The sequence below is a fragment of the Salmo salar genome, chromosome 29 (genome assembly GCF_965601325.2).
Source record: "Salmo salar chromosome 29, fSalSal1, whole genome shotgun sequence".
Lineage (NCBI taxonomy): Eukaryota > Metazoa > Chordata > Actinopteri > Salmoniformes > Salmonidae > Salmo > Salmo salar.
The window spans coordinates 26506837-26523761 of NC_138319.1; the positions used below are offsets into that span (position 1 = coordinate 26506837).

Genomic DNA, 16925 nt, shown 5'->3' on the forward strand with positions numbered 1-16925 from the left:
AAGTTCCCCCATCTCCGTAATAAACAAGACAATGAAAAACAAACTTGTTGGTTCATTTAATTATTTTAATATACAGTACATCCAAGGCATTGTATTGAACAATGAGGCCTGTTGACCACACTCGTTAGTTAGAAATGGTATGAAAATCCTAGTCTGGTGGTTGAGGTTTTCTGTGAGGATTTCTAAGGAATATCTGAGTGTCAATTAAGGCAAGATTATGAGCTTGTAAACTATAATACAGACAGGCAAGTAAACCACAGAAATAAATCAGATGGCGCAGCACCTGTTTGCAAAGTAAAGTCACTGGAGCCATTACAGAAAAGGTCTATATATACACACAATGAAAATCTGAACTGAAATGACCTCTGTCAACACAAGACTATATTCCGTGACCTAGTATTTCCGACTGAGAACCCCCCCCCCCATACAAATTAACAATGAACCTCTATAAATAAACCTACTACAAGCGCTTTCTAAATATACCATTAACCAGTGATCTTGTTATGATGAACAATCTTTTGATAATGGAAGAGACAAAACAATTCCTTTTAGCTGTTCTGAAAGCATATAAATGACTGCCATTTAATTAAATCCACAAAGTCTGCTTTTAAAGTGGAACGAAAAGATTTTGAGGAAGCGCTTTCATCCCAACTCCCCACTTAAATGTAGGATTTTATTTGGGGGATAATTTTTTTTACCCACCCCACCCTGACAACACCACACTGAATGTCCTTGTTTCTTCAAACAAAGAACCAAAATGGACATGAGCCAACAACCAATACATGTGTCAAGAAAGAAAGATGGCCAACATTTCTTAAAAATATAATTTGTTATATAAATATCATTAGGTAAAAATAAAGGTTTCTTGACACAGTCTGCAGCCCAAACCCTTTTCACAAGTGCTGTCTGATCACAACTGCTCACTTTGGCTTTTCTCAAAACGGGTTCATCCACAATATAAATTCTTCCCTTTTATTTAAAATATTTAGGACAGGTTAAGGCAGTGTTTTTCAGTCCTGATCCTGGAGACCCACAAGGTGTGCAGGCTTTGTTCCAGCCCAGCACTGACACATCTAAATACACTAATCAACAAGCTACTGGGCTGGAACAAATCCTGCATACCCTATAGATTTCCAGGACTATGATAGAATAATACTGGGTTAAGGCCAAGGCTCTACAGTGCATCCATTTTGATCGCATATGTGCCTTAAGATTTTGCTGTGCGACATGGAATTTTTATTTAGGAACACCAGTGCGCCTAGAATAATTAAGGATTCTATCTTTCTTACCTCAAATATTTTTCAATGTGGTCCTACATTTCTTTGTGTGCACCTACATTTTTCAACTTAGGTGCACACATGCTCCTTGTAAAATAAAAGGAAAGAAAAAAAGGTCCGCGTAGAGCCCTGGTTAAGGCAATTTCACAGAACTCTGGGGCAGGTCCTCAGCAAGTCTTTCATAGGAAGGAGTCGTCTGAGGGGGGTGCGTAGGAGAAACCTAGGAAGGCATCATCAGCCTCCATTACACTGGCGTTTACTATGGCATGTTCAGTATAGCACACAGAGTTTGGAACGGTCTCATCAGTGAATTCTGGATCAAAGTTTGTGATGTCGTAAGGAGAATTCTGAAAAACAGGAAAAAACAAACATCAGTTCATTCATGCTTGTGGTCTGGTGTTGCATCTGCCGTGTGTTGCCGTACATCAGAATCACATGTAACTGAGAACATTTACCACATTTGGAGTGAATGGAGGTGGAACCTTTCTCTGTTCCAGGTCATCCCACTTGATCGCAGAGAAGAAGTTATGTGCTTTGATCTCATTCTGAAAAAAAGAGAATAGATCTTTTTCAGTTCTAGAACAACCAAGGCAAATGTTATTACTTCATACTGATGAAAACGATGTAATGCAATCCATCTGCCAAGAAGAAATGAACATTGCCAGACACTGCAGCTATTGAGCAACTCCTGGTCATGACAATGTCTCTCCACCAGAGAGAGTCAGATGCCATCAGCTACAGCAATACATGAGTCACAGTTGTGAGACTATGAAGCATACTGCTGTGTTTCTTAAACGGTAGTTTGGGATTTAGAGCACAGTAGCCTGCTCTGGGGAGAACAGCTCACAATAATGGACGGAACAGAGCAAATGGAATGGCATCAAACACCTGGAAACCATAGGTTTTATGTAATTGATACCATTCCAACTATTCCGCTCCATTCACACCACGAGCCCGCTCTCTCCAAGTAAGGTGCCACCAACCTCCTGTGACTTCGAGGAAGGTCAATTTGTGTGTATTTAGTGAGTCTGGAGTATTTAAACAGTCTTGGGTCACTGGAATATCTTCTAACTAAATGAGATGGGTGACATAAAACCATAAACCACTGACATGCTGTGAGGGTCACCACTCACAAAGTCGTCTCTTGAGCCCAGTCTGTGTGTGCCGTCCTTCTCCAGTAGAGCCTGCAGGAGGGACCAGGCCGTGTTGGACGCTCCGGGACGCATCATCAGGGGTTTGTGGAGGATGTTGTCATACATCTCATGGGTGTCTCTGCTGTAGAACGGAGGCTGTGGAACAGAGGGGAGATAGATGTGTGCTACTGTTAAGACAGTGTGTGATCAGGCATTATGTCAAGGGTGCGTTCTGTCCGTACATATTGTGCCTGTTTTCAATGTCTACTACTGTAACTCACCAGGCCAAAGAGCATTTCATAGAGCACTGATCCTAGACACCACCAGTCCACTGTGTTGTCATACGGTTGTTTCCTCAGGACCTCTGGAGCTAGGTACTGGGGAGAGGAGAACGTTAAATAAATTAGTAATGACAGGCCTTTTCAGTCTCAATCCAGAACAGTGGTCCAGACATTAAAAAAAGGTTATTATGCCTTATTACATACGCTGTCCTGGAAAACATGTTCCACATTACCTCAGGTGTCCCACAAAATGTGCTTGTCGTCTCGGCTTGGGAAATGCCTTCCTTGCACAATCCGAAGTCCGTCAAAACTATATGTCCCTTTAAAGAAGGGGAGTCAGGGACAATTTTAGACAGTGTTTGCCACCATTATCCTCAGTCAGAACTAAAGAACATATTTTCTTTGTGGAATTTTGGCCAGAGTAGCCAACTCTCAGGACACTTGCAATTTTCTCAGTCTCAATAAGGCTGGTCAGGAAACGCATTAGTTAAACGTAATCAAATCACAAACGTTCTCTTCTAAACTGAAAATGACATTGCCGTTCGTGCGAGATGTGTTAGCTGGTGAAGGACTAGGCTTCACCACAGATGCTTTCTTTATAACCTGTTGGATTGGTTAGTTTCATCATTTTTTCCACTGACTAAACTCAGCAAAAAAATAAAACGTCCCTTTTTCAGGACCCTGTCTTTCAAAGATAATTTGTAAAAATCTAAATAACTTCACAGATCTTCATTGTAAAGGGTTTAAACACTGTTTCCCATGCTTGTTCAATGAACCATAAACAATTAATGAACATGCACCTGTGGAACGGTCGTTAAGACACTAACAGCTTACAGACGGTAGGCAATTAAGGTCACAGTTATGAACACTTAGGACACTAAAGAAGCCTTTCTACTGACTCTGAAAAACACCAAAAGAAAGATGCCCAGGGTCCCTGCTCATCTGCATGAACGTGCGTTCGGCATGCTGCAAGGAGGTATGAGGACTGCAGATGTGGCCAGGGTAATAAACTGCAATGTCCGTACTGTGAGACGCCTAAGACAGCGCTACAAGGAGACAGGACGGACAGCTGATCGCCCTCGCAGTGGCAGACCACGTGTAACAACACCTGCACAGGATCGGTACATCTGAACATCACACCTGCGGGACAGCCACAACTTCCCGAGTTACACCAGGAATGTACAATCCCTCCATCAGTGCTCAGACTGTCCTCAATAGGCTGAGAGGCTGGACTGAGGGCTTGTAGGCCTGTTATAAGGCAGGTCCTCACCAGACATCACCGGCAACAACGTCGCCTATGGGCACAAACCCACCATCGCTGGACCAGACAGGACTGGCAAAAAGTGCTCTTCACTGACGAGTCACGGTTTTGTATCACCAGGGGTGATAGTCGGATTTACGTTTATCTTCGAAGGAATGATCGTTACACCGAGGCCTGTACTCTGGAGCGGGATCGATTTGGAGGTGGAGGATCCGTCATGGTCTGGGGCGTTGTGTCACAGCATCATCGGACTGAGCTTGTTGTCATTGCAGGCAATCTCAACGCTGTGCGTTACAGGGAAGACATCCTCCTCCCTCATGTGGTACCCTTCCTGCAGACTCATCCTGACATGACCCTCCAGCATGACAATTCCACCAGCCATACAGCCAGCCCCCATTTGTTCAGGGACAAATTCAATTTCTGTTAGTTACATGTCTGTGGAACTTGTTCAGTTTGTTCATACAAATATTTACACATGTTAAGTTTGCTGAAAATAAACGCAGTTGACAGTGTAAGGACGTTTCCTTATTTGCTGTGTTTAGTAGTAAACACCGAAAACATTTACACTGAACAAAAATATAAAAACGCAACAATTTTTTTACATAGTTAATTCATATAAAGAAATCAGTCAATTGAAAAAAAATTATTAGGCCCAAATCTATGGACTTTACATGACTGGGAATACAGATGCAATACATCTGTTGGTCCCAGATACCTTTAAAACATTTTTTTTTTTTTTAAAGTTAACGGCGTGGATCAGAAAATCAGTCAGTATATAGTGTTACTACCATTTGCCTCATGCAGAGCAACGCATCTCCTTCGCATAGAGTTGATCAAGCTGTTGATTGTGGTCTGTGGAATGTTGTCCCACTCCTCTTCAACGGCTGTGCGAAGTTGTTGGATATCAAATCAATTTTTATTTGTCACATGTGCCGAATACAACAGGTGTAGTAGCACTTACCGTGAAATGCTACCTTACAAGCCCTTAACCATCAATGCAGTTTAAGAAATAGAGTTAAGAAAATATTTACTAAATAAACTAAAGTAGAAAATAAAATAAAAAGTATCAAAATAACAATAACGAGGCTATACACAGTGGCTACCGGTACGGAGTCAATGTGCGGGGGAACAGGATATTGGCACAAACTGGAACACGCTGTCTTACAAGTTGAGCCAAAGCATCCAAAACATTTTCAATGGGTGAGATGTCTGGTGAGTATGCAAGCCATGGAATAAATGGGCCATTTTCAGCTTCCAGGAGTTGAGTACAGATCCTTGCGACATGGGGCTGTGCATTATCATGCTGAAACATGAGGTGATGGCGAAGGATGATTGGCACAATGGGCCTCAGGATCTCGTCACGGTTTCTCTGTGCATTCAAATTGCCATCGATAAAATCCAATTGTGTTCGCTTTCCGTAGCGTATGCCTACCCATACCATAACCTCGCTGCCACCACGTGGCACTCTGTTCACAATGTTGACATCAGCAAACCGCCTGCCCACACGACACATTACACGTAATCTGTGGTTGTGAGGCCGGTTGGATGTACTGGCAAATTCTCTTAAATAACATTAGAGGTGGTTTATGGTAGAGAAATTAACATTAAATTCTGTGGACATTGCTGCTCTAGTGGACATTCCTGCAGTCAGCATGCAAATTGCATGCTCCCTCAAAAATTGAGACCTCTGTGGCATTGTGTTGTGTTACAAAACTGCACATTTTAGAGTGGCCTTTTATTGTCCCCAGCACAAGGTGCACCTGTGTAATGATCATGCCATTTAATCAGCTTCTTGATATGCCACAACTATCAGGTGGATGGATTATCTTGGCAAAGGAGAAATGCACACTAACAGTGATGTAAACAAATGTGTGCACACAATTTGAGAGAAATAAGCTTTTTGTGCATATGGAACATTTCTGGGATCTTTTATTTCAGCTCATGGAAACATGGGACCAACAATTTACATGTTGCGTATATATTTTTGTTCAGTGTAGTAAAGGCTAAACTAAAGTAAACACTTTCCTTGAGGTTAAACTGATATGCAGAATTATTTTGGATAATGTTAAAATACCAGGTAGACTACATTCGTGGGAGGAGGATTTCAGTTGTCAAGATACATTTGTGCGAGGGAAGTTGTTAAGCAAAAAGATTGCTAATGCAGGTTTGATTGAATACAGCCCTAAGCTACTCCACATATAAAACAGATTACTTACGCACTGCAAATGGGTTAGGATGTCACACTTACTTCAAAGTCGAGAAGGATATTTTCTGGCTTCAAGTCCCTGTGAAAAAACAAACATGAACATTGTCCAAAGTTGCTGTTATTGGATAATAGAACTGTGCTTAATGGATTACAAGAGCTATTATCTTCCTACTTCTGGGTAAGTGGCCCTTCAGAGCAACAGAGGATATCAAAACAATCATCAAGAGAGGTTTCTTTAATCCTGGCGATTTGCATCCAGTTGATATCAATGTACACGAGTCACTGAACCAGCATTACACTAAACCGGGGGCGGCAGGTAGCCTAGTGGTTAGAGCGTTGGACTAGTAACCAAAAGGTTGCTGGATCGAATCCCCAAGCTGACAAGGTAAAAATCTGTCGTTCTGCCCCTGAACAAGGCAGTTAACCCCCTGGTAGGTCGTCATTGTAAATAAGAATTTGTTCTTAACTGACTTACCTAGTTAAATAAAGGTTACACAAACTGAAAAGACAGGCAAAGGGACTATGGGGACAGACAGGCAATTTCCCTCAACATGTTTTTATTTAACTAGGCAAATCAATTAAGAAGAAATTCTTATTTACAATGAGGCAAGGGACAAGGATTAAACATTTAAATGTGGGACAAACACACATCACGACAAGAGACACCACCACAAAGAGACAACATGGTAGCAGCACAAACATGCGTTACATTCCCCAGCTCAAACAGAATGGGAACTAACAGTCACTCACCATCAACCAAAACAAAACACCTTTCCCACTAACAAGATGGAACTAATGAGGTGTGCCCTACGTACTAAAGTCCGACCTCAAAAAACATACATGGAAAAACTAAAACCTGAGAACAGCATGAAGGGCAACAAGGTAGAGACGAATACATGTCAGTTAATGAACGACTATACACGTGCTGCAACCATGACAGCAGTGACATTGGACTTAATGAACATTACTACAGCCGACCGCTTGAAAGAGGAGCACTTCAAATGTTCAAAGTCCCAGGAATTTCACAAAAGACGCTATTTGAAGTTGGACTTTTCCCACTAATTAAAAAGGGGATGTGTGTTGCATTCAGTGCTCATTCAGGATAGTTAATGTGGAGTAAAACAGTAGTGGCTAGTGTTCTATTCTTAAAGTGACCAGTGATTCCAAGTCTATGTACATACACAGGGCAGCAGACTCTAAGGTGCAGGTTTGAGTAACAGGGTGGTAGCTGGCTCAGGATGGCATTCATTCTCTACTACAGACCTCCAGCCAACTGGTGTACCAGAGCCAAGACAACCAGCCAGCCTGTCCACATGGGTGACTCACTTATCCAATACAGCCTTTGCCACTGACTGGATTTGAACCTGGGACTCCTGCGCACCTCAAGACTGGGTTTGCCTGTTGAGCCAAAGCCCATGCTCAGGCAAGGTTACTCATCTCACACACACACACACACACACACACACACACACACACACACACACACACACACACACACAGAGTATACCAAACATTAGGAACACCTTCCTAACATTGAGTTTGCCCTCAGAATAGCCTCAATTTGTCAGGGCGTGGACTCTACATGGTGTTTCGATTGTGTTCCACAGGTATGCTGGCCCATGTCGACTCCAATGCTTCCCACAGTTGTGTCAAGTTGGCTGGATGTTCTTTGGGTGGTGGACCATTCTTAATACATACGGGAAACTGTTGAACTTGAAAAACCCAGCAGCGTTGCAGTTCTTGACACAAACCTTTGCGCCTGGCACCAACTACGATACCCTGTTCAAAGGCACTTAAATCCTTTGTTTTGCCCATTCACCCTCTGAATGGCACACATACACAATCCATGTCTCAAGGTTTAAAGATCCTTCTTTAACCTGTCTCCTCCCCTTCATCTACACTGATTGAAGTGGATTTAACAAGTGACATCAATAAGGGATCATAGCTTTCACCTGGATTCACTTGGTCAGTCGATATAATGGAAAGAGCAGGTGTTCTTAATGTTTTGTATACATGCACGCAATTCATGTACCTGTAAACTATGTTGAGAGAATGCAGATAGCCCAGTGCGCTTGCCATTTCTGCGATGTAGAACTTGGCTCTGGGTTCCGGAAAGGTCCGTTCTTTTTGAAGATGGAAGAAAAGCTGGAATGATAGAATACAGCCACAGTGCCAGTGAGACATCACAGAGGAATAAAGGTAACTGCCAAAATAAAGGAAACGCCAACATAAAATGTCTTAATAGGGCGTTGGGCCGCCAGAACAGCTTCAATGTGCCTTTGCATAGTTTTGGGCAAGGGACTGGAACTCTATTGGAGGGATATGACACCATTCTTACGAGAAATTCCATAATTTGGAGTTTTGTTCATGGCGGTGGAAACCGCTGGTTCAATTGGGTTGAGATCTGGTGACTGACACACACACACACACCCTTTAAACCCCCTATGCTCCTTTGAGCCCTCTTTCAAAGTCACTGAGATCTCTTCTAGCCATGGTAGCCAAAATAATGTGCAACTGGCATTTTTATACATGACCCTCAGCATGATAGGATGTGTTAATTGCTTAATTAACTCAGGAACCACACCTGTGTGGAAGCACCTGCTTTCAATAGACTTTGTATCCCTCATTTACTCAAGTGTTTCCTTTATTTTGGCAGTACATCATAATAAACTAATGGACATGGTAAGATCATGGCGTGATATTTAGCCCAAGTTGCTAACAACAATTGTAGCCGGGTCATGACACAGAGCCGTGGGTCAAACTTCCTGCCCTGTCTGCAAATTCCACATCACAATTACAATTGACTCAAGCAGCACGTTGAGGGGATTAACTAAGTGCTAGCATCAACATGACATGAGCTATGAGATTAGCCTCTGCACCCTGGAAAACTGGAAAGGCAACACCGATTCAGTGGTTTAAGAGGAGATAGAGCCTAGCCCCTCCAGCTAAAGCACATACTGATGACAACGATAATGAAAGGAGTTAGCTAAAGCACATAGCCTGATCCCAGATTTGTAGGCTAAGGGAAATCCATAGACCTCAGTAGCTTTTTTAAAGATATCTATAATATTTTAATACTGTCAAAATATTTATACAGACTGGCCATTATACCAAGGTTACAGAAACATTACAAACCTTCAATCATCCTGTCAATCACTCTTGGTTTTGGCTCTGACAGTCCCAGAATGACATAAAAATGCTAATAAATATTTTTAGAGGAATTACATTGGCCAACGTTGCACTAATGGCCAGGATGTGCTTATTCAAATGTGGAAATTCAGCTCTCACCAACTACACTACACAGTTCCTTTTATTGAAAAGGAAGCTTTGAAATGTATGGGTTTTTTAACACTTTAATGGTAGATTGGGAGTGAGTCGCAGCTGATTCCTTTTGAATAAACTAAACAGGCTATAAACTCTATGTAAATGTTTACAGTTTACTGTCAACATTGGGATAGGGGTAAGCAGCATATCCTGGATCAGTGGTTTAATATTGGGATAGGGGTAAGCAGCATATCCTGGATCAGTGGTTTAATATTGGGATAGGGGTAAGCAGCATATCCTGGATCAGTGGTTTAATATTGGGATAGGGCTAAGCAGCATATCCTGGATCAGTGGTTTAATATTGGGATAGGGGTAAGCAGCATATCCTGGATCAGTGGTTTAATATTGGGATAGGGGTAAGCAGCATATCCTGGATCAGTGGTTTAATATTGGGATAGGGGTAAGCAGCATATCCTGGATCAGTGGTTTAATATTGGGATAGGGGCAAGCAGCATATCCTGGATCAGTGGTTTAATATTGGGATAGGGGCAAGCAGCATATCCTGGATCAGTGGTTTAATATTGGGATAGGGGCAAGCAGCATATCCTGGATCAGTGGTTTAATATTGGGATAGGGGTAAGTAGCATATCCTGGATCAGTGGTTTAATATTGGGATAGGGGTAAGTAGCATATCCTGGATCAGCATTAAGTGGTTACATCTACCTTGAGTTATGTTCTTTGTACCACTGGACATAAGAAATGTCTTCAGCCAAAGTTGAATAACACTGCTTCTTTATGATTAAAAACCAGGCTGTTTTGTTAGCACCAAGAGTTGTAACCGGTTCAGGGAACAGAACCGAAAACAATAGAATTATTAGAAGAACAGAACCCGAACGGAACGATCTATACTGTTCCGGAACAGAACCATTATTTTAAAAGCATGGGAACCGGTTAATAATGTTATTTTACATTCCGGACAATTTTTTCCAGTCCCACAAAAAAATTACAACAAAGCTCCTATGCACTCTGTCCCTCAGAAATGTATTCCAGTGTCTGCCTGCCAGCTGGAAATCTTTGCCAGTGGGTGTGCGTAGGTTACCTTCCCCTCCCCTCTGAAGCATAGGTTACTAAAGCCTACTGACAACTTTACATACAGTGGGCTCCAAAATTACTGGCAACCTTGACTGGCAATGCACAAACAATACTTAAAAAAAATAAACAATATACACTACCGGTCAAAAGTTTTAAAACTCCTACTCATTCCAGGGTTTTTCTTTATTTGAACTATTTTCTACATCAAAACTATGAAAATAACGTAGTAACCAAAATATGTTATATTTGAGATTCTTCAAATATCCACCCTTTTCCTTCATGACAGCTTTGCACACTCTTGGCATTCTCTCAACCAGCTTCATGAGGTAGTCACCTGAAATGCATTTCAATTAACAGGTGTGCCTTCTTAAAAGTGAATTTGTGGAATTTCTTTCCTCCTCAATGCGTTTGAGTCAAACAGTTGTGTTGTGACAAAGTAGGGGGTATACAGAAGATAGCCCTATTTGGTAAAAGACCAAGTCCATATTATGGCAAGAACAGCTCAAATAAGCAAAGAGAAACGACAATCAATTACTACTTTAAGACATGAAGGTCAGTCAATACAGAACATTTCAAGAACTTTGAAAGTTTCTTCAAGTACAGTCACAAAAACCATCAAGCTCTATGATGAAACTGGCCCTCATGAGGACCGCCACAGGAAAGGAAGACCCAGAGTTACCTCTGCTGCAGAGGATAAGTTCATTAGAGTTACCAGCCTCAGAAATTGCAGGCCAAATAAATGCTTCAGAGTTCAAGTAACAGACACATCTCAACATCAACTGTTCAGGTGGTCGAATTGCTGCAAAGAAACCACTAATGAGGGACACCAATAATAAGAAGAGACTTGCTTGGGCCAAGAAACACGAGCGGTGAAAATTTGTCCTTTGGTCTGGAGTCCAAATTGAAGATTTTTGGTTCCAACCGCCATGTCTGTGAGATGCGGTGTGGGTAAAACGGGTGATCTCCGTATGTGTATTTTCCACCGTAAAGCATAGAGGGGGTGTTATGGTGTTGGGGTGCTTTGCTGGTGACACTGTCTAAGATTTATTTAGAATTCAAGGCACACTTAACCAGCATGGTTACCACAGCATTCTGCAGCGATACGCCATCCCATCTGGTTTGGTGGGACTACCATTTGTTTTTCAATAGGACAATGACCCAACACACCTCCAGGCTGTATAAGGGCTATTTTACCAAGAAGGAGAGTGATGGTGCTGCATCAGATGACCTGGCCTCCACAATCCCCCGATCTCAACCAAATGAGATGGTTTGGGATGAGTCAGACCGCAGAGTGAAGGAAAAGCAGCTAACAAGTGCTCAGCATATATGGGAACTCCTTCAAGACTATTGGAAAAGCATTCCAGTTGAAGCTGGTTGAGAGAATGCCAAAAGTGTGCAAAGCTGTCATCAAGGCAAAGGGTGGTTATTTGAAGATTCTCAAATATAAAATATAATTTTGATTTGTTTAACAAGTTTTTGGTTACTACATGATTCCATGTTATTTCATAGTTTTGCTGTCTTCACTATTATTCTACAATGTAAAAATTAAGAAAAACCATTGAATGCAGTGTTTTAAAACTTTTGACAGGTAATGTAATTATAGAGAGAAGCTCAAAATAGCAACATGTGAGAAATACTGTACTTATTTAATGTTTCAATGGAACCCACCAAAATCATACAATTATTTAATAGAAAATACATTGAACCAAAATCAAGGTTTCATAAGTATTGGCACTCCTCATTTAGTACTCTGGCAAGGATAACAGCATGGAGTCTTTTCCTGTAATGTTTGACAAGGTTAAGGAACACATTTGGAGGGATTTTGGAACATTCCTCTATGCAGATCCTTTCAAGATCCTTCACATTCTTGGTTTTGCAGTTATCAACTGCCCTCTTCTACTCAGCCCACAGGTTTTCGATTGGATTGATGTCCGGCAACTGAGATGTCCATGGTGGAACATTGATTTTGTTGTCATAGAACCATTTCTGTGTGGATCTTGAGGTATGTTTTGGGTCATTGTCTTGTTGGAAAGTCCACCTACGGCAAAGTCCCAGCCTTCTGGCAGAGGCAACCAGATTGTCAGCCAAAATTGCCTGATACTTGGTGGAATTCATTATGCCATCAATGATAACCAGTGTCCCTGGACCTCTGGAATTAAAACAGCGCCAAAACATCACTGACCCACCATCATATTTCACTGTGGGTATGAGGTGCCTCTCCTTGTATACCTCTCTGTTTCGACGCCAAACATGCCATTGCTGTATCTGACCAAAACGTTCAATTTTGGTCTCAACTGACCAGAGCACCTTCTTTCAGTCATAATTTAAATGACGTTTGGCAAACTCTATGCCCTTGCGTCTGTGTCTTGGGGTCAGAAAGGGCTTTTACTGGCAACCCTTCCAAAAGAGCCTGTGGTTGTGGAGGTGGCATCTGATGGTGCGTTTTGAAACCTGGTGACCCCAAGGCCTGCAATTCTTTCACAGTGATTCTTGGGGATTTTGTTGCTTCTCTCACCATCCTCCTCCCTATCCTGGGGGGCAAAAATGTATTTGCGTCCTCTCCCCGTGAGGTTTTCAACTGTTCCATATCTTTAGAATTTTTTTTATAATTGCCCTGACAGTGCTCAGTGGTATATTCAATCGTTTGTAGATCTTCTTGTAGCCATTACCAGATTTATGAAGGTCTACGACCGTCTGTCTCTTTTGAACTGCCAGTTCTTTTGTTTTCTTCATGGTGTTGGATGACAAAGGGATATTGCATGCGTGTTACCTCATTTTTATACCCTAGTGAAACAGGAAGTGATGTAATGGCTCAATATAGTTCCTTAAGACTTAGATACACTTAAATAAGTGGAGTTTAATTTTGGTAGATGTTATTTACAATAATCTTTATGGGTGCCATTAATTGTGAAACCTTGATTTGGAGGACATTGATTTTTTATTAACTCAATAAATGATTTTGGTGGGTTCCATTGAAACATTAATAAAGTACGGTATTTCTCACATTAGTATTTTGAGTTTCTCTCTATAATTATATTGTTTATATTTTTTTAAGTATTGTTTGTGCATTGCCAGTCAGGGGTGCCAGTAATTTTAGAGCCCACTACAGGTTACTGTAGACTACTGACAATGTTACAAGCATGATTCAGAATTTAGGGAGAGATGTTTAAAATAATAGATTAACTTTAATGCTAGTTAAGGCTACAATAGTTGAAAAAGAAAAGGAGAGCCTCACACTCTAGGAGCTCAGATGCAATCATTTTATAACCGACATTGACAGACAAGCCGCCTTCATCAGGGTATAATGACAAACACTGCGGGTCACTAGACTATATACTTTGAAAGGACACAGACAGGTGTCTAATCATGGCCAGGTGTGGCTTGATATCATTGGTTGATTTACAGATATAAATTGAACTTATAAAAAGCATGAATGAATAACATACGATCATAGATACAATTTGGCTACATAGGCCAACAAACACTTTACAATGGATAGCAAAAACACACTAATCACAAGAAGTCTATGTTGAGACCGACGGGAGCAAGGTCTTTAAAATAAAGATCCAGGCAGCCTCTCGTTTTAACAATAAATTGTCAAGGTCACCCCGTCTCCAATCGAATTTTAGCAACTGATGGTGCTACGATGCTCAGAGATTATTACTTTTAATTTGCGCTTCGTATTACACACATCATTTTTTACCACAAGGACAAGTTCTAAGATAAATACCTGCCTTAGTGGAGCACGTGATAACACTTTTGATTGGGATCAGTTTCCCTGTTTGAGGGTGTTTGAAGGATCTACATCTACAACACAGCCATTACACTTGCAGTTTCCATCCGGTAGTGGTGGAAATAGACGTTGTCCAGGGGTATTTTGGGGTGGTAAATCAGTTTACCAATTGATCGCAGAAATTTCTGCCCGGCGAGATCCAATGTGAAACGTAATAACTATTGTATTTATTAACTACAAAAAGGTTAGATGTGTTTAAGTTCTAGTGCTGCTCTGCACACACAAGCTTGTTAGCTAGTTGCTAGCTAGCTAACAAGCTTGTGTGTGCAGAGCAGCACTAAAACTAGCTCTGGTGCACGGCTAAACCAACTCGGAAGTTCAAAGTTCATCCATAGAAGCCACGCTACTTTCTTTCGGTACGAAACGGTCCAGAACTTTATTTTCCTGGTCAGAACTGTAGAATGGAACGAAACGATTGGAAAATTATTTCAGTTCCAACCCCTGGTCAGCACCACTGGGACTCAGATCAGGGGTCATTTCCCAGGGACCTTTTCAGCAGGTTTCTGGTGTTGTATTATTCTGAGTTTCCCTCCTTGAGCTCAGTGACTCAACACTGTGGGTCTCCATTATTCATAGGAGTGAAACTACTCACTTCTCCCCCATTGACGAAATCCAAGACGAAGTACAACTTGTCTGTCGTCTGGAAGGAATAATGCAAGCCGACCAGGAATGGGTGTTTTACATTCTTCAGTAGCACGTTGCGCTCCGCCATGATGTGTTTTTGCTGGTGGAAACAGGAGAAATGGTATTGGTGGGGTGAACATAGAAATAACGTACTCAACATTGAGAAACAGAGTAATAACACTTCAGAATAAATTACCTCTCTCCTGTTGAGAATGACCCTTTTCTGCAGGACCTTGATTGCGTAATACTTCCCGTCCAGTTTCCGTTTTGCAAGGAGAACCTTCACGTGGGAGAGAATATAAAAGTATGGTGTTCAATTGTTGTTAAAACCCTTCAGTTACCACATCAGGGACAATACAGTTCCAACAATGAGGCAGTGAAATTACAGAACTGTAAGACTACCACTTCCCAAATGGAAAGGCCATCTACTGATAGACAAAGAAGTAAAACAGCATTCTTTACCACACTAGTAAGAGCAAACAAAAAATGCCATTGTTTGTGTTGCTGTGGAGTTTCTCTTCACAGTGAACTACAAAGACAAAAGCAGTGCTAATTTTGTAACTTTTTTTGTTGATTTTGTCTAGTTTTATTCATTTTGACTAAAATATAATTAAGGTCTTAGTCACATTATTCAAATGACAATGATTTAATCTAGTTATTGTCAAAATGACACAGTTGGCCATTTTAGTCAACTAAATGCCTTACATTTTAGTCACATTACATTTGTATTGCCTCAAACTATTGTAAATCACTGACTTCCATGTCCACAAACATAAATAGTCAAACCAACATATTTTTCTGCATAACATCGTATTCTTTTCCCAACAGCAGAAATATGACAAAAATACAGTGCATTCATACACTTCCCTTCATCCACATTGTTACGTTACATCCTTACTCTAAAATGGATTAAAGAAAATATTTTCCTCATCAATCTACAAACAATACCTCAATGACAAAGGCACAAAATGTTTAGAAATTTTACCGAATTTATTAAATATAAAAAACAGAAATACCTTATTTACATAAGTATTCAGACCCTTTGCTATGAGACTCGAAATTGAGCTCAGGTGCATCCTGTTTCCATTGATCATCCTTGAGATGTTTCTACAACTTGACTGGTGTCCACCTGTGGTAAATTCAATTGATTGGACATGATTTGGAAAGGCACACACCTGCCTATATAAGGTCCCACAGTTGACATTGCATGTCAGAGCAAAAACCAAGTCATGAGGTCAAAGAAATTGTCCGTAAAGCTCAAAGAAAGGATTGTGTTGAGGCACAGATCTGGGGAAGGGTGCAAAAAGAGTTCTGCAGCATTATTTGGTCCCCAAGAACACAATGGCCTCCATCATTCTAAAATGGAAGAAGTTTGGAACCACCAAGACTATTCCTAGAGCTGGCCACCTGGCCAAACTGAGCAATTGGGGAAGGGCCTCGGTCAAGGTGGTGACCAAGAACCCGATGATCACTGACAGCTCCAGAGTTCCTCTGTGGAGATGGGAGAACCTTCCAGAAGGACAACCATCGCTGCAGCACTCCACCAATCAGGCCTTTATGGTAGAGTGGCCAGACAGAAGCCATTCCTCAGTAAAAGGCACATGACAGCCCGCTTGGAGTTTGCCAAAAGGCACCTAAAGGACTCTCAAGACCATGTTAAACAAGATTATCTGGTCTGATGAAAGAAAGAATGAACTCTTTGGCCTGAATGTCAAGCGTCACATCTGGAGGAAACATGGCACCATCCCTACGGTGAAGAATGGTGGTGGCAGCATCATACTGTGGGGATGTTTTTCAGCGCTCCATCACTCTCCTTGGTCAAATAGCCCTCACACAGCCTGGACATGTGTTTTGGGTCATTGTCCTGTTGAAAACAAATGATAGTCCCACCAAGAGCAAACCAGATGGGATGGTGTATCGCTGCAGAATACTGTGGTAGCCATGCTGGTTAAGTGTGCCTTGAATTCTAAATAAATCACTGACAGTGTCACCAG

General features: G+C 41.4%; 1 protein-coding gene across 2 annotated transcripts in view; it reads right to left on the minus strand.

Annotated features, from left to right (window-relative positions):
- Positions 1-41: 41 nt before the first annotated feature.
- sgk3 (serum/glucocorticoid regulated kinase family member 3) overlaps positions 42-16925 on the minus strand; it is a 33126-nt gene continuing 16242 nt past the window's right edge. For both annotated transcript variants that reach the window (XM_014181398.3, XM_014181397.3), the window contains exons 9-17: positions 15128-15211; positions 14900-15031; positions 8191-8303; positions 6201-6237; positions 2925-3011; positions 2692-2787; positions 2411-2566; positions 1733-1822; positions 42-1624 (exon numbers count right to left, since the gene is read on the minus strand). In XM_014181398.3, coding sequence (XP_014036873.1) covers positions 1457-1624; positions 1733-1822; positions 2411-2566; positions 2692-2787; positions 2925-3011; positions 6201-6237; positions 8191-8303; positions 14900-15031; positions 15128-15211 — 963 coding nt within the window. In that variant the 3' untranslated portion in view covers positions 42-1456. The remainder of the gene's footprint in view (positions 1625-1732; positions 1823-2410; positions 2567-2691; positions 2788-2924; positions 3012-6200; positions 6238-8190; positions 8304-14899; positions 15032-15127; positions 15212-16925) is intronic.